The sequence below is a fragment of the Anopheles merus genome, chromosome 3R, assembly GCF_017562075.2.
Source record: "Anopheles merus strain MAF chromosome 3R, AmerM5.1, whole genome shotgun sequence".
Lineage (NCBI taxonomy): Eukaryota > Metazoa > Arthropoda > Insecta > Diptera > Culicidae > Anopheles > Anopheles merus.
In genome coordinates this window covers 18901209-18924482 of record NC_054084.1, presented here as the reverse complement: position 1 = coordinate 18924482, position 23274 = coordinate 18901209, and the positions used below count along the sequence as shown (strand labels likewise).

General features: G+C 43.4%; 3 protein-coding genes across 7 annotated transcripts; 2 read left to right on the top strand and 1 right to left on the bottom strand.

Annotated features, from left to right (window-relative positions):
* The first annotated feature begins 1041 nt into the window (after positions 1-1041).
* On the top strand, positions 1042-14825 carry LOC121596526 (guanylate cyclase 32E). Of its 5 annotated transcripts, none has more exons than XM_041921560.1 (18): positions 1042-1333; positions 7275-7617; positions 8467-8597; positions 8696-8807; positions 8897-9079; positions 10136-10253; positions 10336-10482; positions 10551-10798; positions 10902-11054; positions 11135-11475; positions 11575-11689; positions 12216-12282; positions 12349-12757; positions 12828-12997; positions 13065-13242; positions 13309-13449; positions 13514-14166; positions 14233-14825. In XM_041921560.1, exons 2-18 carry the CDS (start codon positions 7342-7344, stop codon positions 14625-14627), a joined length of 3837 nt encoding a protein of 1278 aa, XP_041777494.1. In that variant the 5' UTR covers positions 1042-1333; positions 7275-7341; the 3' UTR covers positions 14628-14825. The 5 variants fall into 5 exon arrangements, with proteins under 5 accessions (XP_041777494.1, XP_041777493.1, XP_041777496.1 ...); XM_041921559.1 differs by lacking the exon at positions 1042-1333 and adding an exon at positions 1350-1626; XM_041921562.1 differs by lacking the exon at positions 1042-1333 and adding an exon at positions 1648-2193.
* A 1054-nt stretch (positions 14826-15879) lies between these two features.
* On the top strand, positions 15880-18284 carry LOC121596529 (gamma-tubulin complex component 4 homolog). The gene is made up of 4 exons (XM_041921567.1): positions 15880-16033; positions 16118-16569; positions 16640-18070; positions 18146-18284. The coding sequence occupies exons 1-4, from the start codon at positions 15896-15898 to the stop codon at positions 18282-18284; spliced, it is 2160 nt and encodes a 719-aa protein (XP_041777501.1). The 5' UTR covers positions 15880-15895.
* Positions 18164-19608, bottom strand: LOC121596534 (protein arginine N-methyltransferase 6). Its single transcript, XM_041921572.1, has 3 exons — positions 19465-19608; positions 18531-19402; positions 18164-18464 (listed from the first exon to the last, which is right to left on the bottom strand). The coding sequence occupies exons 1-3, from the start codon at positions 19522-19524 to the stop codon at positions 18332-18334; spliced, it is 1065 nt and encodes a 354-aa protein (XP_041777506.1). The 5' UTR covers positions 19525-19608; the 3' UTR covers positions 18164-18331.
* Between the last annotated feature and the right edge of the window lie 3666 nt (positions 19609-23274).

The window sequence follows — 23274 nt, the reverse complement described above, 5'->3', positions numbered from 1 at the left end:
ACGAAGTTGCTTCACTTTTTTGGCCATCACGGTTAGAGTTCGACTGTTAGAGGTGTCAAAATTTGCTGGCTGACTCATGAGATACTATGATTAAACGTGCAATTAACGTGTTCTTGGTACGGGTTAAAATAAACCCATGAAAAATCGAAAATAGATTATTTGTTCATTTTTTTAATGCAAATACGTGAAATATTGTATTTTATCAACTCATTTTTTTGTCTGATTGTTTACATTTTTCGCTATTTGTGTGTTAAATTATTTTTACAATATTCCTTTCATGTTCTAAGTGCATTTTGTAATCATTTTTTTTGGTTTGATGGCATTGTTCGTGTTTTGTTTATTCAATTTTGAGTTGTTTTAGTTTCTTTTAACTTGTATGTTATTTTACTAAAGTTTTGTGCATTTGTTCTGTTGTTTCATTATGTCTTTTTCAATATACCGTTATTTTTCTATATTATGTTATTTTTTCCATTTTAGTTGATTATTGTTGTTGGTTTCTGATCGTAGATATTGTTCATTTTTGTTATTATTTGTTTTTTATTTATTTTTTCTAGCGATATCAATGAGAATATCTTATTTTTATGATTATTAACTTATTTATACCAACAACATGCTGTTCATACTCTTTTCAATTAGGCTATTTACTCATTATACTTACAAATTGAATTTCAAATTGAAAATTGAATTGTTACCGTCACTGGAAACGCTCCTTGAAAAAAAAACACCCCATTCATAAACCATTGCCGCACTTTTTCCCTCCAATTGTTCCACGCCGGTACACGTGCTTGCCGCTGCAACGAAATAACCCGGCGAGAACGACCGACACCGAAATGCTCTCCATCGCGAACCAGTATCCATCGCAACACAGCCGGAACCGTGAGCGCGCCTAGGGAGCCGTCTCAGCGTGAAAGGATACAAACGTCACGAAAAGGACACGACGATGGCAAAATACGATCGGAAAAGCGTGTACGAAGTGAAAGCTCTCGCGCCTACATCCGGTATATAAAGCAACAAGTGCCGCCACCGGACTAGGGCAGTCCGTTCGCGTGCCTAGAACCGTGCCCTGGTTTGCTCTTCCCGGCGGGTGCGGAAAGCGACTAACGAGCGCACCCCACGGAAAGTGTTTTGTGGAATTTTGTGCGTGCCGCTGCCAAGTGAAAGTGAAAAAGATGATCCACTAGGTGTAAAGAGTTCCGGTCGGTGTGTTGTGTGTGTAGGGGTGAAGGGTTGGTGCGTTGTGTGCTGACGGTGCTTTAAATTTACAATAACTTTTAATTAGAGCAAAAGGCACACGCACACAGCTGGTGCAAAGCGGTGCAAACAGTGCTAAAAAGTAAGCATAGCAACTTCGCAACGGTTTCGTCCCCGCACAGATCCGTTGGAGGTGGGAAAAACGCAATGTATAAAACAATATAAAACCGTATCAGCCACAACTCACCCACTGTGGTCCCCCCGAAGGATTAGCTCCTCAATTGATGTCAATTAGATCGAAACCGTACCGAGGGGGTTTGTGATGGTGTGTGGAAATGTGAAACTCTTTGTGTTCCGGTTACGCTTCTTCCTGCTTGCCAACTCTGTCTCTATCGCATTGTGTACTCACCGGCCGGAAGTGTGTTGGGTTGCGAGGTACTGTGCGCTCCGTGACTTCGGTTCAAGCTCCGGATGATGGTTCCTATTTTTTATATCTTGAAGTGAAATTGCTTTCCTTTTCCCTCTGCCCCGTCGTAGACAAATTGTGCAATTTTTCACGCGTGGATTAATTGGGCTAACTACCCCGCGTTGAGGTTATCGTTTGCTGCGTATAAATTGCTTTTCTTTAATTAAAATAACTCTTTAAACAGAGTGTGTTTCCGTTCAAATTATAATTGGATCGTTATCAAGTGGAATAAGCTACCAACACAACCAAATTGTGCTTATTTATGTTCATTCAATTTTGGCTTATAAATTTAATGTCATTGTTTTTCACCCACAAAAAATCCAACTGAAAAGCGATGAAAATTGCGCACAAACAAAGCATTTAATTTTAATGCCCTTCAAACCAGACATTTCCAACAACGTGTGCCCAAAAGAGTGTGAAGTTCGCAACGAGGGAAAAAAACAATTTAAATGAATCGACAGTTGGGCGGAGGAGTGCAACAGATCCCTTCGGAGGTCATGCTGTGCTCTACTATTTAGGCAGAACTGGTCGGTTCGGTGAGTGGTGATGAAGCGTAAATTATTTCTCCGTTCTTCCCGGAAGGATATTCAATAATGATTCGTAGAGCTGGCAGTATCACTGCGGAATTTAGTGACAAACATTGCAATGGAAAAAAGGACTTCGTGGTTCTGTCGGCTATTCCTTTGCGCTGGGCGAATTAAGATTCTTTTAACGTGGATTAATGTGATGTGATATGACTAAAAAGGGAGAAAATGGAGCTCAATGTAACAGGAAAGTCCTGGTGGCCACCAAACCCACACTGAGGGTGTGCGCCGCTCTGTGCCCAACCCCAATCGCGTGACAGTTTAATCCATTCGGCGAAGCGATAAATCCTCCATCAACGCCATCATCTTCTCCTCGTCCACATTGCTGCAAGCGTAATGAAATGGAGGCGCCACCCGCCGCCGTTTATAATCGTGCGTCGTGATCGTTGTGTGACAGATGACTTTTCCATCCACTTGCTCTCCCCCGTAAACACACACACACACTTTTCATCCACAATCGGCATCTTTTGGCATCTTTAATAGGTCAATAAATTATTTAAACAGCACTTAAAATACGCACTCACACACACATACACGAAAGCCATGAAGCGGCGCGTCCGAATGGCGAGTCCTTTACGTGGAAAATGTCACCACACGTGCACACGTTTCTTGGACTTGGATGGGCAGACGCATGTGTTTTAGGGATGTGTGCATACCGCCGGCAAAAGTGGAATTACCCCCACGTGGGGAACAAATTAATTATCAACGAAAATGAAGATATATTCATCGGTAGTAAACTTGTCGTGTCGCTTGCCCAGTGAGTCCTCCCAGGATGGCAGTGAAGGTAAAGGTGATGAGTTTTCCGGGCAGTTTTGTTGCCGGTTTGACAAGCGAAAAGGATGGTTTTGGTGGTGAGAAATCGGAATTTATATTCGTCTGGAAAAGGTGACCATCAAAAAAAATTGTGCAAAACAGGACACAGTCATTGCTAGCTCAAGCGGAAGATAGCATACTCTTCTTTTGGTGCTATAATTGAATGTGCATTCTGAGAATGTAATAAATGGAGGTTTTCCATTTTATTTCAAACAAAAAATAATTAATTATTCGAAGACTGCTTCATGAGATAAACCTGTTGGAAGCTTCGAGTTGTTCCATCAAGAGAAATACCACAGCCCAGCAACCACACGAGGTCCTTTTCGTTTTGGTGGCTACGATGATGCGGCATGATATGATGACAACAAGCAGCCCTTTTTGCTGCCAGCTAATAAAAACTAATGAAGGTTGAGCGCAGCGCCGTGTAACACACCCTTCGTGAGGTTATGCGAGTCTGGCATGTGTACGAATCCTTTGCGTATTTGATAGGACCTGCTCAGACACCCAATTAACATATAGGCATGATCAAGCAGGTCCTTAAGGTAAATAGAACCGAAAGGAAAGGTCGTTGGCCCTTTAATACTGTCCTGCAGAGGTGGTTTGGCGGTTTTCAGTGGCATCGTTTCGTGTCAGCTTTGAAACCATGCAGATAAATGGAGCAGCCTTAGAGGTGTGTCTCTTTTAAGACGAACAAAATGGGGGAAAAAGGAAAATCGTGTTTTCAAGAACAAATGAAAACCTGCTTATCATTGGAGATTTCGGCAAACATGTTTTGATCGTTTCGTTGCTGTCTCGTGTCAATTTCGGCGCATTTGTGATTAACCTTAGATACTATTGTTTTCCATCCCTAGAGCTGGTGAATTCATCCTTCAATTCGTTCAATCTTCAATTTCCACTTCATTAACTGTACGTGGAAAGCACATCCTTAGTGTAATGGTTAGTGACTAGAACTGGCCATAATGGAGACTGAGTCCTCACAGAATCTAATATTCACATGAATTGCTTACAGTTTGCGGTTAATTCAATTTTACCCTACTCCAAACTCATGAGGTTCAGTAGCCAACAGTTGTTTTACGATTCCAACATGTTTTCTAAACGTGGAATTGGAAAATCGGCAGCTGGAATTATGACTATCACTCTATTACAAAAAACCTGCGTTAAAATAACTTCATGAGCTCAGTTTACTCCTTCAGTATTCGAAGGCTGCGGCGGATGAATATTTCCACTGACAATGGCTGAAATTGTAGCTCCGTCAAGCTTCATAATGTTTATTAAATTGGGCTAAACAATGCACATTGACCAACCATTATAGTACAAGTTACAAGGCTTAAACTATGAAATCAATGACGATATTGTTCATGGAGTTCATGATAAAATTGTGCAACTAATAGTTCTTGGAAATCATACAACAATTGTGAGTTGCCGAAGAGACTTCAGTGGTATTTCTGATAGATTAACTTGATAAATTAATCTTCTCCTGAATGACCAATATGACCAAATTATGACATATTTCAAGTAATAATAAGAATTTTTTCTTATTCAGAAACAACATCTAGGATGTATAGCTGTATAATACTGCTTACTATCAACGTAAACGTAAAGATAAGTGTACCTATTAGTCCGCAGGGAGCACAATTATCGCTAAAACAAAGTGTTCCAAACGATCTCAGCTTTAATGCTAATCGAAACATATCCGAGTCGCTCATGTATGCAAAGGAAATCAACATTTTTTTCTAATAAATTTATATAATTCCATAATGTGTGCTAATTATTGTAGGAATTGACATACAGTGTGGTATAAAATAGATACAACATATATTCAATTAATGTCTTATATTCAAAAAGTCGTACGAAAAAAGGTCATAAAGGACCTCACGTTACTGTTGCTGACAATTCGAGCTTTCAACGCAGATGTCTAAGGCTCGTCTTTTAATCCGAACCAGTGACAAGGCAGATCTAAACGGATGCAATCTAATTTAAAATTCCACGAATTGTGGTTCAAATTTGATATGCTTTACGGGTTTACGAATACCTTAGGTTACCCTTTCCACCGATAAGGTTTCCCAAGCAGCATGATACCACGGAATACATCTTTTGGCATAAACAGTTTTCTAGAGCGGGAAGCGGGACCTGAGTTCCTTGACATTGTATACCAGTACCAGTGTTGGAGGACATTTTTTTCTTGCAAGTAAAGACAATGGCAAAGTAAGTGAGTAAATAATGGCACAATACTCAAGAATGGTAGAATACGCGTGATGACACCACCTTTGAACGCATTTCATGGAAAAACAATACGTCATTTCGATAGTCAATCCCGACGTTCTAACGGAAACACGCAAACGGCTTCTTGAAAGTAGACCGTGGTTCATTTGCCAGCACTACAGGATCCTGATGTAGATTTATGGGTTTATATCTGTTATCCATTATATTCGCAGGAAAAAAAGGAAAACATGTGAAATAAATAGCTAACCTAGAAATAATTCAACACACACTTGTGGGGATCAACGCTACTTATGCAGGTTTTTAGGAAGAAAAATGGCTTCTGTAATATGGAAATATGGTACTAAAAAACTCCACAGAAAAAAAAAATTGAAACTTAAGCGTTGCCAAATAGACAACAAAGACCAATTCATTTCTCCAAATTTTCTTCGAATTCTATCTAATTTGGTGCCTCTCACAATATGCTTTGATGTTCTTCCTGGCTGCCTTGCAGCAGGTGGTAGCCAACCGGTCCATGGCTGATGAACATTCATATTCCCTAGACTAAATACTGTAGCCATTCTATAAAGGAAGCGTAAAAATACAGAAAAAAAACAGGATTGGAACGGGCTATGCGTACGCATTTTCCCGTGCTATAGCTTAACAGTTCTTGGAGTCCCCAATCCACTGATCTCATTGTCAAATATCATCCTTACACAGCGGATACCATTTTTTCTAGTCTTAATGATGTCTAGCTGAAATTTCGGTTGAGTTGAGGCCCTAAGCGGTCACAGGTTAGAGGTCCTGCTGAAGTGTCGAGTAAAGGTCGATTATTTCAAAATATACATCGGCAATTAATTACACGCGAGTTTCACGTGGCCGCTCGGTTCGCGTAGAGCTTCGCCAACTGTTCTTTCCAGAAAAATGCGTTAAAGTTGGATAATTTTTAAGGAATTTTGTGTGTTTAAGTATTCTGTTAATTTCTATAAAAAGTGGTTTCCTCTTGTACGTTTTGTTCCAAAATCCCCTTCAAGAAATGTCGTTTGCCTTTCACCTTCAAACATATCTCTCGCTTAATACACTCCCGAATTCCTTTCAGCACAACATTTACGTAGTTTGGACGTATCTGAACCATGACCAACCCGGTGTCCAAATGAAGAGGGGAAACTATACGAAGAGAAAATCCTTTATGCTCTGCCACAATTGATGGTGCAAACATGTTCGCCGTCCACAAACGACTGCATCGTTTCATGGCCATGGTGACAGCGTATGACACACTGTTGCTGATCCCTCGGCTCAAATGATACAAAAAGGAGACGATGACGTTCATAAGGGGAAAGAGGTTTCATCCAATACAGGACGGACGAGACATAACCATTTGTAATAATCATAATTTTTACAACTCTAGTTTTACTTTACGACCGCTTAGTAGATGAAACGGCACCACGGTTGGTACAGCTGGAAAAAGGAAGTGAAAAAGTAAATTCTGCGTTGTTTTCACCCAATGTCACCCGGTTTTTACTTCGATCATTGGTCGTTGGTTTGCTTGATCTTCACACAGGAAATGTTCCATAAAACTACTAACGATTGGACGATAAATAGCGGTTTAAAATTTATAATTGTGCCACACTTTCTACACCCAACAATAGGGAAGGATTCTCGGAAAATGTGATAAAAAGTGTAGCAAACTCATATTTTTTCCTCTAACTATTTTATAATTTTTCTGCTTTTATTATGTCTGTGCTTCATTGAGTCACAAATGTTTCAAAATATGTGAACCTACCATTCGCGCCACATGAAAAGTTTTATTTCCTGTATTTCAAAAAGTGCAATTAAATTTAACCTTGTCCTTCAAACAAACTTTCAGAACAACTAATTTCTTTTCATCAGAGCTAAATTTCCCACGCCCAAACCAGAAAACATGAGTTTCCAAACAGCAAACACACAGCTTAATTGAACAGAACAGAAGCCACACCGGGCAGCACTAATCGAGTCCACGTTCTTGGATCCTTTTTTCCCAGAATTAGCACCCGGAGCGCGAGCAAAAGAAACAACACTGCGCCCGTGGACCCAGCACCCCGACCCACGATGAGGATGATGATGATGATGATTACAGATCGGTTTCATCTGTTGCTAGCTGCACTAGTGTTAGGGCTTTCCTCCGCGCCAGTCGAACTGCACGCGTTGGCGTCCGCCATTGCACGGATGTCATGTGACTGTCCCCGTAGCAGCAGCACCAGCAGCAGCAGCAGTGTCGATAGCTTCCTACGAGCGAATGTGTCCTCCCTGCTGACGACCGGGACGCGCAACCGAACCGGAGACGAGCTGTACGTGGGCTTCCTGGCCGGCTACGTGCACTCCAAGGTACGTAACGGCGGCACACCTGGCTCTCACACACACACGGTCAAGGTTGCGTAGATGTCTTGATGGGCCCTAATCCGTAACGGCCACACGTCTGTGTGGTCTTTTGAAGACGGCAATGATGATGATGTGATGATGGCAGTGGTAGTGCTTTACGATTGCAAGGTAGTGCAACGGTATGGTCCCTTGAGACATTGACAACGATCGTAAAGGGGTTTGGTTTGTGGGAAATGGGTGCTAGTCATGCAATGTTGCAGGATAATTGTGATTTATCAACCTCATCACACACAAGCTGAGGGAATATTGGCCAGTGGGATAGGTTTGTTTTACATGCGGTTACATTTTATGAACGGCAATCTACAGTGCTGGGCGTGTTGTTGGTCGCTGGACAGGAGAGTCGCTGAATTGAATTTTCTGTGCAATTAAATACTACTTCACTATGGCATGTTGGGCAGTTTGACTGTCTCTGATGTCATTCTAAATAAATTAATAACAATTATTCATGCTTTCTACATACTGACGATGTGCTGTCTGAAGTACAATTCTAAGACCAATCACAATAAATGATGTTTTCGTCATTTTCAAAACACAAGGATGTAGGTCACTCTAAAATGTACATTTCCCAGAATCGTTTCCAATCAGGATTTAAAACATAAAACAAGCCCAAATCAGCTTAACGCCATGCAGGGTAATGGGAGCTGAAAGCTTCCTCGTTTGTAAGCCCACAAAATCTCCTTCCGGCACGTATGTTCGCTTCAGCTCGATTGGGCACCTGATGGAGATATTAACCAATTGCAAATAGATTAATATTTGATCGAACCGTACGTGTGTGTGTGTCTTCTTTTTTCATAGGTCGTCCTGGGTGCACTACTCCTAGCGATAGAAACCATAAACAACGATTCGACGCTACTGCCCGGCAAAAAGCTACGCCTCCGTGCAGTCGACATCGGTGCCCAAAAGTCGCTCAAAGCGTTCCCGATTAAGTAAGTATGCCAGTACAACTGCACCAAATATGTACACACACACACACAAGGCTCATGCTTCCCACACACACACACACTCAAACACACCTTTCGTGCAGGAAAATGACCGAAATGCGCGACACTGGAATAGTTGTATTTATTGGACCGGATGAAACCTGCACCTCGGAGGCACTGGTCGCGTCCGCCTGGAACCTGCCGATGATATCGTATGTGAGTGTGACAATTTCCATACTCTTCCGCTAGAAAATGTAGGAAATTAAACATATCCACACGCCCTCGTTTTATTTGCACAATGGCAGAAATGTGCCGACATTGCCGTGTCGGACAAAACGGTGTACAGCAGCTTCGCCCGCACGCTACCACCGGCGACGAAGGTATCGAAGAGTGTCGCCGCCCTGCTGCTGGCTAATAATTGGCACTGCTTCAGCATTGTCGCCAGCAAACATCCCGCCTGGAGCATGGAGATCGCGCATGCAATTGAGGTAACAATATTGTGGCAAACGTTGAGGGAGGAAAAACAGCGAGAATTGTGAAAAAGGATTCTTTTCCAGGAAGTAGAATGCATTTGCCAATGGGGGATGAAGCATTTCCTTGCAATTTGTCGCGTACTTTTTCTGCGAATCAGTTCAGCGTCTAGAATGAACTGTTGGCTTTCTAGTCGTCAAATCACATGGGGCATGAAATTAATACGACATGAGACCAAGTGCATGCAGCCTTATACGTCAACTGACGGCTTATAAGAAAGATACGATTTCATAACAATTAAAAAGGTTTTTTGTTCGTTGTACCTTCCAATGCAATGTTATGAAAATATATGAAATTACTGATTACTTAAGCTACCAATAATTACTTAATATATTAATCAGTGCTCTAAGTACAATATACAACGTTTCCACCAATGGTACGCTATTTCTCATGGTATTTTTAATTATTTTGAAAACAAAAATAATGATTGTTGAAAGTTTTTTAAAGATATTGACAAATGTTAAAAATCCTTGAAAAGATACTACAAAGATTTCTATAGTTTTTTGTTTGTTTCTCGTAAGTTTTTGGGTTAATCTCACGATTTCTTGGCAGTTTCCCACATATTGTTGAATCATTTCCACGATTTTTTCGCAACGTCTTCTGTTTTGTAGACAACTTGAATAAATTTGAAATTGAAGTCGTCTTGGACATTTTGTTTTAAATTGGACATACTATAATACTTATAAAGTAAATAGAAGTACACAAAAATAAGGATTTCAATCATTAAATTTAGGGAAATTGGTAAATGTATTTTGACATTTAAAAACAGGATATTTTTGGGAAAAGTATACAAATGAGGAATAAAAAAAAAGTTTAAGCCTTGAATTGAATCTTTTGAAACTACTAAAAACAAACAAAAAACCGTCTGTGAAGAATTTATGAAGGATTTTTTTTTTTGCGAAATTGTTTGCATCTGAAATAACACCACTTCAGCAAACAAACCTCAAACATATCCAACAAAACATAAATACAGTTTTTGCTTTGAAAAAACTATCACTTCCTTCTCTCTGTAGTTGCAAGCCGAGTTAAACAATCTCACCGTGAACCACTTCCGCATCTATTCGGACTACATCCCGTCCAAAATCTATGAGCTGCAGGAGATAGTGGACAACACTTACCGCAACACACGGGGTATGAAAAGCCACATATATTCCTTGCCATCGCTCATAAAACATAATCACCCCGTTCAAACACTACTTCCCTTCCCAAACAGTGTACGTGTTCGTGGGCGATCATATCGAAATGGTGGACTTTGTGCGCTGCCTGCAGAACCGAAAGCTGCTCAGCACGGGCGACTACATCGTGATATCGATCGATGACGAAATCTACGACCCAAACATGAAGCGCAATATCTATCAAGGTAATGAATGCTGGGAGCGAAATTAGAACGCACCGCAACACACCTAAAACGCTATTTCACCCGCACAGAGTATTCCGATTTCTACCAAAAGTACATCGGCAACTCGAAGGACAAACATCAGCAGAACCGCAAGCGCTACAACTACAAGGACCAGGAGCGGCTGCAGGAAGCGTTCCAGTCGGTGCTGCGCATATCGCCCCTCTTTCCGATGAACCCAAAGTATCGCAAACTTTGCCACCAGTTCAAGCTGTACTCGCGCAAGGATCCGTTCCGCGTGCCGTTGCCCTACAATCGGCACATATTTGATGAGATTCAGGTATGGGGTTTGGAAGACGGATCATCTCACCGTCATTGATCGATGGTGCCGATGACGTCTGGCCGTCTAGGAGGGCTAACAGATTTGTCCGTCCGTCTTAAAGGTTCCCATCTACGGTGCGTACCTGTACGATGCACTCATCATCTACGCCCGGGCCGCGACGGAGGTACTCCGGGACGGTGGTGACGTCTCGGATGGAAGATTAATTATGCGCCATATATTCAACCGCTCGTACCACTCGATCCAGGGATTCGATGTGAGCCAGAGTGTATGTTGCAAGCAATGGGTTGCATTCTAAAAAACGAACTTTTCTTTCCTCTCCCCACTTCGATTTAGGTGTACATCGATGCGAACGGGGACGCCGAGGGCAACTTTTCGGTCATCGCGTTACAGAAGGACGACAAAGTGAACAACTCACTGCACATGTCGATGCAACCGGTGGCACTGTTTGCGTACGGCGCACGGAATGCCACCGGTACCGGTACAACGCTGCCCGAATTTCGCTACCTCAACCCGAACCGCCCGATCATGTGGCTGAAGGGGCGGCCACCGCTGGCAGAACCCGTCTGTGGCTTCTACAATGAAAAGTGCCGCCCGAAGGCGAAGGATTGGCGGTACATTACCGGTGCGCTGGTCGTGATTCTCTTCATGGCGATATTTACCATCATCCTGTTCAAGTGAGTGGTGGTGTTAAGTGGGACATCATTATTGACTGTGGCATCAAACTGCGGCTAATGAACGTTATTTGGTGCTGCTTTTTTGTCCTCTTTTTGTAGACATTATCGCTACGAGCAGACGTTGGCCTGTCTGCTCTGGAAGGTGGATATGAAGGATGTGATACTGATAACATCACCCGACGCACTTTACAACAACGAGCTACGAAAGAATCTTGTGAGTAGAATTAATAATAAGGAATTCAATCATTTCCAACGAGGAGAAAAGGTAAAAAGGACCCACATCAAGATCCTTCTTGTGTAGTGCTTTATGGATCTTTTGGAAAGATTCATGATCTTGGCCCGGTCAAACGAAAAGCATTGGTTACCCATGACTTAGCAGTCAGGAATCGTTCGAGGACACAAAAAGAGGCTTAATTTACACTTAAAGCACCAATTCCAATTAAATGATAAGAAAGCCAAGAGTCTGGGGGCAAAAAACCCTATGATAAGAAAACTAACTAACTAACTGGGGGCAAAAAACCCTATGATAAGAAAAAAAACCCTATGATAAGAAAAAAACCCTATGATAAGAAAACTTTGGTTGAGATTTGAAGCCTTCAAAATTCTAATGTCTCGAAACTTGAGATCCAGATTCAAAGATTCACTTTGAAGATATATTCAATTTCATGAATCTAAATCAGTGGTAGCCATTCCTAGTCAATTGTTATATTAATAAACCTAAATGAATAACTTTTCCTCAGGTATGTCAACAAAGCATTATGGTCAACAGTGCGGGAGACGTTAATAAACGGGCCTACACGACGATTGGTATGAATTTCTTGACTACCTTCTATCCTTTATGATCAATTTCTTACCAACAAAACTAATTCCCAGGTCTCTATCGTGGCAATATCGTCGCTATCAAGTATCTTCACAAGCGAACCGTCGATATTACGCGTAACATTCGCAAAGAACTAAAGCAGATGCGAGAAATCCGCCACGAGAATCTGATCACGTTCGTCGGTGCATCGATCGACCACGGTACGGTAAGCATCCTGACGTCGTACTGTGCCCGCGGCAGCTTGGTCGATGTGCTTTCGAACGAAGATCTCAAGCTAGATCACATGTTCGTTTCCTCGCTGGTGAGCGATATCGTCAAGGGACTGATCTACCTGCATGATAGCGATGTAGGATCGCACGGGAATTTGCGATCGAGTAAAATCTTGATCGATTCCCGCTGGGTCGCTCAGATAGCGGACTTTGGGCTGCATGAGTTTAAATCCTGCCAGGAGGAACCGAGCAAGTAAGGCACTTTTAGCTAAATTTGCTGCCATAGGCATCTAAAAATACGATGTGATTAAACCCTTTTCCAGGTTTGAAAAAGAGCTGCGCCGCAGTCTGTGGAAAGCGCCGGAATTACTGCGCGATCCTAACTGTCCACCGAAGGGTACGCAGAAAGGCGACGTGTACTCGTTCGGTATTGTGCTGTACGAGATCATTGGACGGAAAGGCCCATGGGGTGATCTTAATATGAGCTGGCAAGGTACAACCAACACGTCTAACATCGGTTTCTCCCAACATCTGATCATACTATTTCCTTTTTTTCCCAGATATTGTAGCTCGCGTTATGTCACCGGAAGAGTATGGGATTTTCCGCCCATCGCTGCGAGGCATTGACGCCCCAGAGTACGTCATACAGCTGCTCCACTCGTGCTGGGAAGAGGATCCAGAAGATCGACCAGACATACGATTGGTACGGGTGAAGTTGAAACCGATGCAAGCCGGACTGTAAGTGATCTGCGGGGGCAGAAAATGACCATTCACCAACACCCTTTACGCTTCGTTTCGCTGCAGCAAACCAAACATATTTGATAACATGCTCGCGATCATGGAAAAGTATGCCTACAACCTGGAGGGGATCGTACAGGAGCGCACCAATCAGCTGTCGGAGGAGAAAAAGAAGACGGAATCACTGCTGCTAAGGATGCTGCCGAAGTGAGTTGTTGAAGGTCTCATCTCCTTCTAGAGCTTACGACCTCGCTTACTTTCCCCTTTCTAGGAGTGTGGCTGAGTCGCTCAAGCGCGGTGAACGGGTCGAGGCGGAATGTTTCGACTGTGTGACGATTTTCTTCAGCGATCTGGTCGGCTTCACGGAACTGTGCGCCCAAAGCACACCCTTCGAGGTGGTGGAAATGCTGAACGATCTCTACACCTGCTGCGACTTTATCATCTCCAGCTACGACGTGTACAAGGTGGAAACGATCGGTGACGCGTACATGGTCGTGTCGGGACTGCCGCTTCGGAACGGCGATCGTCATGCGGGAGAGATCGCTTCGCTGGCCTTACATCTGCTAAATTCCATCTCGAACCTGGAGATAAGGCACCGGCCGGGGGAGTTTATTCAGATGCGCATTGGCATACATTCGGGCCAGTGTGTGGCCGGAGTCGTGGGTCTGAAGATGCCCCGGTACTGTCTGTTCGGAGATACGGTTAACACAGCCTCCCGGATGGAAAGTAATGGAGAGGCGCTGAAAATCCACATCTCTTCAGCTACGTACGGGTTGTTGAAGAAGCTCGGGGGTTATAAGTGTGAGGAGCGCGGCATTATTAAGGTGAAAGGGAAGGGTGAAATGCGAACCTACTGGTTACTCGGCGAGGACGACCAAAAGCGGATGGATCGGTTCGGTTCGAACGACGCAATTACGAGTTTGAGTAAGAAAATGCCTTCAGAACAAGTTCATCTCTTCACAATTTTTACAAAATGTGTCTTTTTCCCAGCCATACCCGATCTCCTGTGCACACCGGATCAATCCCAAACCAACCTAAGCCGACCGTCGCTGAGGCGCATGCTGTCCGATACCGTGCCGATGCTACAAACATCCCATCAGCACAGTACCAGCGATCAGCAGATTCCATCCGTCAGCTTCTTGGCGCACAATGGACCGAATCTGGGCTGCTACATCTGCCACAAGCGGAAGCTGCACATGGGCAACACACCCATGGCCGACAGTACGCAGCGGCTCTCGATCATCCATGGGAGCTACGGTGTGGACGAGGCGATATGCACCTGCCGGCAGAAAAATTGTCTCCTGGAGTACTACAACGACAACTTGATGACGGTGCGGACGATTCGTGAGCCACGATCGGCACCGCAAATCACATTCATGCAGTGAGGCTAGGATTGGATAAGGAATTCCCATGCAGATGAAATGGGAAAATACGGTTTCATTGATAGAGAGTACGTGGAAAACACTAGTGGTTAACAATAACAAAAAATACGCAAACCATTTGATAGCTATTTACATGTCGAAACAGTGTCGTTGTACGCACGTCCGCCAATTAGTGTTTTTGATGTGTTTTGCAAATGCAAGCAAGTATTAATTGACAAGCTTATCGTATTATCTGTTGAGTTCGTCTTGATGAATATCACAAGAATAAATACGGATGTAGTTTTTAAGTATATAAGTTAGTGCAATTTGCCATCCAATATGCTAAGCTTTGCATATTCTTTCATTTTATAGAATAATCAAACTGTAAATGACGGATTCGGAGAATTGCGAAGCACCTGGACAACTTTTAAAGCAGGCTCGTGTTTGGCTATATCGTCGCTAGAAGCGAATACTAAGCTATCTTGCATATAATATTTGAATTTCTGTACGCACCTGAGGATCCTTCCAAAAAAAACTGTCTATGCTGTTGTTCAAGAGGAAGATGCTCAGAAGGATATTTGTCCTAGAATGTTGGATACATCCACTAAGGTTCTTTATGACCATTTGGTCATTTAAACAGAGGAGTCATTGATGATCAAAGCTAAGGAGAGCCTCTTCTTTGTTGTGAAGCATATGATCAACGTAGTATGATTTAGGAATTAAGTAAAAAGTTTTCATTATGATATAGAAAGAGCATCCAATGAGGATAATCGACTATCCACATCTCAGGGGCCAAAAAGTTCAACGATCAACTGGACCGGACGGCTTTGGAAATGATTTGGAAGAAGGATGTTCTAAATAATGCCACCCATTAAATATGCTTTAATTTGTACTGCACTCACCTTCCATATGTCCAAGCAGTTGCAGCAGCCCTACAAAAAGTGCATAAAACTGGTTCATTCGCTGGCAGAACGAAAAACACGTAAAAAATAGTAAAGAAAGTTGTTTACCTTTTAGTAGACCTCACAGCGTCCAACAAATCGTAAGTTTCACTTCATTTCATTTCATACACTACTTAGTAGTTTCTTGCTTTCCTTTATTCACACATAATAAAAACGATTTATAAACACGTTTTTAAGCATAAAACGCTATAAGAAACATTTTTCTCTAATTTTCCACAAACGCGCCAAAATTCACACCGAAAATCGCTCGCCGTTCTAGTTGGAAACGTCAAACCCGCAAAACGTCACCAGTGACAACTCGATGCGGCACCAAAAAAAACGCAACTGTTTATGTTTTGTTTTCGATGCCAAGCGCGCCCGGCCGCTCCGGTTCAGCGGAAAAGCAAAAGCGAACACCTGAAAATGATTCACGACATTTTGTTCACACTTTTCTCCTCCAATGCGGAACTACCGATCGAAAACTTTACCGTAAGTAGTAAACGTTTGCACCCGGGTGTAGTTTTCTCACTGGAACCGTTCCTTCTTCCACGCCCGGGGGCGATCTCCTCTTAGATTCCGGAGGTGGCGTCCACCTTTCTGCACCCCGGTGAAATCCACATCCTCGAGGAGCTGATCCGGATAGCCAACCAGTATAAGGAGATCAAAAAGTTTGTTCAACAGTACGGCACGCTGAATGCCGGGTTGCTGAAGCCGAAGCAACAGAAACCGACGGAAGAGCCGCTGTCCCAGGGACTCTATCTGCAGGCGTTCGTCGATGGGCTGGAGCTGGTGGTGAAACCGTACCGGGATCTGGTAGTAGAGCTGGAGGCAAAGTATCTGAAGCGCCCGAACCTGTCGCTCATGTTTATCTTCCACCAAGTGAGCCAGTATCGATCGTTGTTTGGGTTTCTGCTACAGCTGATCAGTGGTGTGGTGACGCAAAGGATTCACGGCTGTGCATTGCTTCCCTACCTGCAGCAGCACTGTCTGCACGGGAATGATGCCAACTATCAGGCAGTGAAAACGTGAGTTTATTCTCAATGCGTCTACCGCTGTACGGCTTGAAAGGTGCGTGTTTCTTTTTACATTTTTCAGCATCCAAAAATCAGTTTACGTCATCTTTCTCAAACAACTGTACGGTTGGCTGATGCACGGCAAGTTTGTCGATCACTATGGGGAGTTTTTCATACAGCAGGTGGAAAGCAGCGCGAAAGCTTCCATTACAGCGGGCGGTGCTCCGATCGTTAACCCGCCGGCCGGCCACACCTCCGTCAACACGTCGGACAGTGCGAGCATCAACACGGAGCTGTGGCGGTACGAGATACGGCGCGAAATGTTGCCCTACTACTTCCCTGCCAGCTGGGCGGAAAAGGTGCTGTTCGTCGGCCAGACCGTGCTGATGTGTCACTTCGATCCACGGCAGCAGATCGCCGACCGGGCGGCATCCAAAGGGAGCAGAAAGGGAGCGGCCCTGGCAGCGGCGGCCGGCAAAGACAACCTGTGGGGTGATCACGAGCAGCAACTGTTCCGCAAGTTTCACCAGCTGCAAAGCGAGGAGAATCTCAACGTGACCAAGTTCGAGCATCTGGTGGACGAAATTAAGGAGCAGGTCACGCAGCACATGTCCACGATCGTGATCGAAAAGGCGGACCTAGAGCGGCAGTTGCGGCTGATGAAAGACTTCTTTCTGCTCGGGCGGGGTGAGCTGTTTTCCGAGTTTTTGACGCAAACGCAATCCCTGAAGTTGCTGATCGGGAAGGAAATCAATGATGGCACGACGCGCGATCTGAACCGTGCGCTGAAGCTAGCCGCCAACAGCATCAATCTGGGCGAGGACATCGAGCAGTTCTCGTTCGAGCTGCCGTGTGGCAGCCGGGACGGCAGTGGGGAGGAGAGTTCGTTCTGCTACGAAACGAAAAGCGCCGTCGGGCACATCATGCTCAAGTACAAGGTGAAGTGGCCGCTGCATCTGCTCTTCTCGCCCCGCATTCTCGAGCGGTACAATGAGATGTTTCGCTTTCTGCTGCGCATTAAGAAGATCCAGCACGATCTGCTGCAGATCTGGTCGTACCAGCGGGAGCGGCGCATGAAGCACAACTCGGAGGTGGTGCAGCTGCGCAACAAGCTCATGTTTCTGATCAACAATCTGCAGTACTACCTGCAGGTGGACGTGCTGGAGAGTCAGTTTGCTATTTTGATGTCCGCGATCGCGAACACGGCCCGCCAGGCGCACGATTTCGAGCGCATCCAGCGTGCGCACACGATCTTTCAGGCGAATGTGCTCAGTCTTTGCTTTCTGCTGACTGGAGCGAACAGTGGTGAACCATCGTCGGGGTCGTCGCTCAATGCGACCACCACCACGGGCACCACGATGATGGCGGGCGTGATACAGGTGCAGGAAAATCCGGTCCTAACGATACTGGACAGCATTCTGTCGATCGTCGATCGGTTCTGCACGTTCTGTCTGCTCTGTAAGGACCCGATGACGAAGGTGGAACGGAACGAGTTTCTTACGTACGAGCAGGGGTAAGTGGACGAGCAGGGGTAAGGAAAGAGAGTAAAAAAGGCGCTTTTTAACATTCACCACACTTTCTCTTACAGATTCATGAACCACGTCGATTCGTTGCTGAAGCTCCTCATTGGACTAAAGGCGGGACCGAGCAGTGCACCACTTTCGCAGCTTTTGCTTCGGTTGGATTTTAATCATTGGTTTAGCTCAAACACACAAATTACGGAGTAACTGCGGGTGCGGGGCAACCCCATATTTATTGCCTCCGCGGTGCCGCATCAATGCTGCTCCTCTTCCACCTGCATCTTCTCGAGGTGGGTCTTCATTAAAATACACTTCGTCATGTGACACTCGCACGGCAGATGATGTTCCTCTTTCTCTGCATCCAGCAGCGTTAGCTGTAGATCGTACCTGTGAGAAAGAATCAGATTATTGCAACGTTTCTACCGTTTCGGTCCCAATGAGGGTGACCATTACCTTCGATTCGTCTCCTTGTTGCGTGTCATCGTCAGACTGAAGGCGACCGGATCGCGCTCTTCCAGCTCCTCGCAGGCATCTTCCGGCAGCGGGATCACGGTCTGCTTCCAGTGTGTTTCCGGCGCGGACGGATTGGTGGAAAGCTGCAGCTGCTCCTCCGCACCATCGCCCGGAAAGGTACACTCGAACCAGATGCAGAATCCCTGCAGCTTTCCGGACCGCGACGCCACAATCACATCCTTCACCTCGATACTGTTCAGCTCTTCCGTCGTTACCTCCATCAGGTCGAACCACGCTATAATGTGCCCGTCGTAAAGCAGATGCTCCGGCGCGACGGTTAACACTTCCGGATTGCCCGAGTTCTGTTCGCGCAGCGCACGGCCAAAGCACCGCATGCTCACGCCGAACAGACTTTCCCACCGATCGAACCGCGACGGTACACTGCACGGTGCCACGTACAGGGTGGCCGTGTCGGGAAACATGAGCCCGTTCGGTTTGAGGAACTTGTCGCGCGCGTACAGCACCGAATCGAGCATGCCCTCGTGGAGCAGGAAGAAACCCATCCACTCGGACACGATGATGTCGACCCGTTCGCCCTCGGGCAGCTGGAAATCTTCCACCTTGCACTCGCTCACTTCTATCACAGCTTGCAGTTGGTTCTCTTCCACCACGGCCCGGGCGAGCCGGGCCAGGTTGGAGGCTTCGACCGCGTACACCTTGCTCGCACCCGCCTGTGCGCAGAAAATGGACAGGATTCCTGTGCCGGCGCCGACATCGAGCACGGTTTTGCCCTCGAACAGGGCCCGGTTGCCGAGGATCGCTTTCTGGTAAGCTTCCTGCCGCGGTTGATCCGTAAGCATAAGCTCGTGGATCTGGAAGGACGAACGGTGAGCTGGTTCAACATTAAATTGTAACTACAAATCGCCCAACATACCTTAAGATCCTCGTAGCTGTCGAAATAACTGGCCGGATCGATCTGGTCCGTATATTCCATGCTGAAGCGCTAGCAAAGGCACCAAAATAAAACAATTCAAGACTCGAACCGCGCTGCGAGCACGTTTTTCTTGCATTTGTTTATGTCAGGCATGGCAAACATTTGTGCTAATGTTATGTGTTTCAGTAATTAGTTTAAACATTATCAGTGCGGGTGAATATAATTTATAATTGTAGCATAAATACGTTTTAATTAAATATGATAACGTTTCTAAAGAATGTCCAAAGGATGTTGAAATATTTTACGGTTTAGTTTGTGTATCTGGTGCGCCACCCCTGAGAAAGATGTTTTGAAATTGATGATTGGCCCAAATAACATTTTGGACATACATTTTAGCACATAAGTTTAACCGTAGAGTTGGCAACCAGATTTACACACGTAAGTTGGCAACCGGCATACCCGGGTATTCCACACGTTTTGATGCAAAAAATTAACGATTTTCATAGGTAAACAATGTTTTCTATATTTTAATGCTGTATGCAAGTAATGCCGACCATATATTCTCTTCTACTTCATTTATTCATACATTTTTTTTTTCATTTTATTATAAAAATAACGGTCGAATTGAAATTTGGAATCGCCTGAATTTGATTAAAAAATAAGCACAATACGAAAAGAGGAAGAAGAGAAACGTCATTCTCCATACAAAATGTATGGAATACCCGGGTATGCTGGTTGCCAACTTACGTGGTAAAGTTAAAAAAAAATCAAAATAAAATACTTACAGGCTGTTTAAAATTACAACTTATGCACCAAAAAATCATAAATTAAAAGTTGGAAGGCTACGGAAAATTTCAGGTCAATAAAAGCAATGAATCAAAAGTTATTGCAGTTCGAAGTTGAAAAAAATACCCGGGTATCCGCCCAAATAGCCAGCTCGTACTTTATAGCTGATTTAAAGCTGTTTAACGAAAAATCGGTCCGATGTCGTACTTTGTGGCTGATTAAGAGATAGACGGTACTTTGCGGAACTATGGAGCTTTTTAACAGGCACATGGTACTCTTTGGAACTTTGCGGCTGATTAGCACTATATGTAGGGTTCATGATGGAACTTGAAGGCTTGTTAAGAAAGGGTGCTGAACTTGGTGGAACTTTATCCCAAATAGCCAGAATTGCTTAAGCAGCTCATTTTGGCACGCTAAAGATCGCTGCTCTAATTCGCCTTTTGCAGTAGATAAACAGCATCAAAGTTCTATGTGGGGCTTTCAAACAGCGCCTAAGCAGCTTCCTTATGCCACGATGCCAGGGATTATTTTTCTTTGTGTTTTATTTTCAAGCAAGCGTCATCAATGAAATAAACAACAAGATTTGTTTCGTTTAAACACATATGTATATTTTTAAATCCTTTGTATTGATGAATTACACAAAATTTTACACAATTTACTGATAATTCACAATCACTTCACTCAATATTCATTCTCCAATTAACGAATCTAACTTGTGCAGCAGCAATGAGATTATTGCCGGCGTCCGTCTTTGACACTTTGACAAGAGCGACCTTGAACCGATGTCATGCATTAAAAAGCTATAAAGTTCCACCAAGTTCGGTACACACTCTTAACAAGCCTTAAGGTTCTATCATGAACCCTACACATAGTGCTAATCAGCCGCAAAGTTCCAAAGAGTACCATGTGCCTGTTAAAAAGCTCCATAGTTCCGCAAAGTACCGTCTATCTCTTAATCAGCCACAAAGTACGACATCGGACCGATTTTTCGTTAAACAGCCCTAAATCAGCTATAAAGTACGAGCTGGCTATTTGGGATAGCTTTTTAATGCATGACATCGGTTCAAGGTGGCTCTTGTCAAAGTGTCAAAGACAAACGCCGGCAATAATCTCATTGCTGCTGCACAAGTTAGATTCGTTAAATGAAGAATGAATATTGAGTGAAGTGATTGTGAATTATCAGTAAATTGTGTAAAATTTTGTGTAATTCATCAATACAAAAGATTAAAAAATATACATATGTGTTTAAACGAAACAAATCTTGTTGTTTATTTCATCGATGACGCTTGCTTGAAAGTAAAACACAAAGAAAAATAATCCCTGGCATCGTGGCATAAGGAAGCTGCTTAGGCGCTGTTTGAAAGACCCACATAGAACTTTGATGCTGTTTATCTACTGCAAAAGGCGAATTAGAGCAGCGATCTTTAGCGTGCCAAAATGAGCTGCTTAAGCAATTCTGGCTATTTGGGCGGTTGCCAACTTAAAGGTTAAATTCGAAGTAAAGTGCAGTTTTGCCCTCGCTCAGCCTCTGCCTGCCGTTTGCACAACAGATGGCGCTAGATGTCCATCGATCATTTTAATCGATAATCGATTTTGATAGTCACAGAATTTCGTTCAGTATACTTTTTAGTTGGTTGTATGATTTTCGTAAACATTTTATATCGACAATCACATATTTTTATGTGGCAGCCGGTTGGCGGAAACATAACAAAAAATCCCACGTCAATAAAATTTGTTTTCTGTTTCGTTAAATATACACATGGAAAGGGAAAAAGCTTAAATGATTGATGAAATTGAATGAAATGAATGAATGAACTTGATATCTACTAAAGCATTCAGACTGCATTGTATTATCTTTCGGGTATTAGCCACATTTCAATACTGTTCAAACACGCGATAGAACCATGTGTATAGGCTATTTCTATCTAATCCCACGTCAATAAAATTTGTTTTCTGTTTCGTTAAATATAAACATGGAAAGGGAAAAAGCTTAAATGATTGATGAAATTGAATGAAATGAATGAATGAACTTGATATCTACTAAAGCATTCAGACTGCATTGTATTATCTTTCGGGTATTAGCCACATTTCAATTTGTTCAACACGCGATAGAACCATGTGTATAGGCTATTTCTATATGATGATAAATAGTAAGTGAATAATTTATATAGCTTTGTGCAGATAACATTAAAAAAATGTTGTCTCGGTTAATTAATTTTGATTTTGGTTAAACTAATGTTGCAAAAAAGTATACAACTCCAGATAGTTCTCGTGATACGCAGTACCTCTTAGATAGCGGTAATCGCTACTGCTGACATGCGGGCGTGCGTGCGAAAAAATAAAAATTGTTTCAGTTTTGAAGCAGGTGTTTCCAAACTGACATCCGCAGCGAGCGTCAAAATTCCATACATTGTCAGAAAATGCGCGCTCGCAGAAACGATTGCTACTACCGGATTTGGAGATATTTGGTTTTCAAAATTTGACAGTTCTTTTAGCAAATTGACAACAACATAAATTATCAAATGCAAAAAAAATCCTTTTTTGATCGAACTTTACAATTTTCAAAACGGTTGATTGATTGATTGAATGATTTTTAATCTTCAGTCAGATTCATATTCAGCAAAAACCACCAACTACATACAAAATTACACGATCAGCAGCTCGGAGATCACAATTTTAACCTTTGGAAGTGAATAAAAATTATAAAAAAGCAGAGCAAAATGAATGCAAATCACGTCACCACCGTCATGGGATTTCGAAGAAATTAGAAGTGTCCTACAGTCACGGGAGAAATTGCCAACCCCTGTAATCATGTAATTATTTTATTGAATTTGAGCATACAAATCCTTTGACTTGATCATAACTTTTTATAATTTTTATTAAAAATATCTTTAACGTAGAAAATCTATTAAATAAAACAGAAAAGCAGTTGTTCTAAATTTTGAACCCAATTCATGTTCGAATGTGTTTTAGTACAACACTGTCGATCCAAATCTGCATCACGGGTACATCGAGTGTGCGACG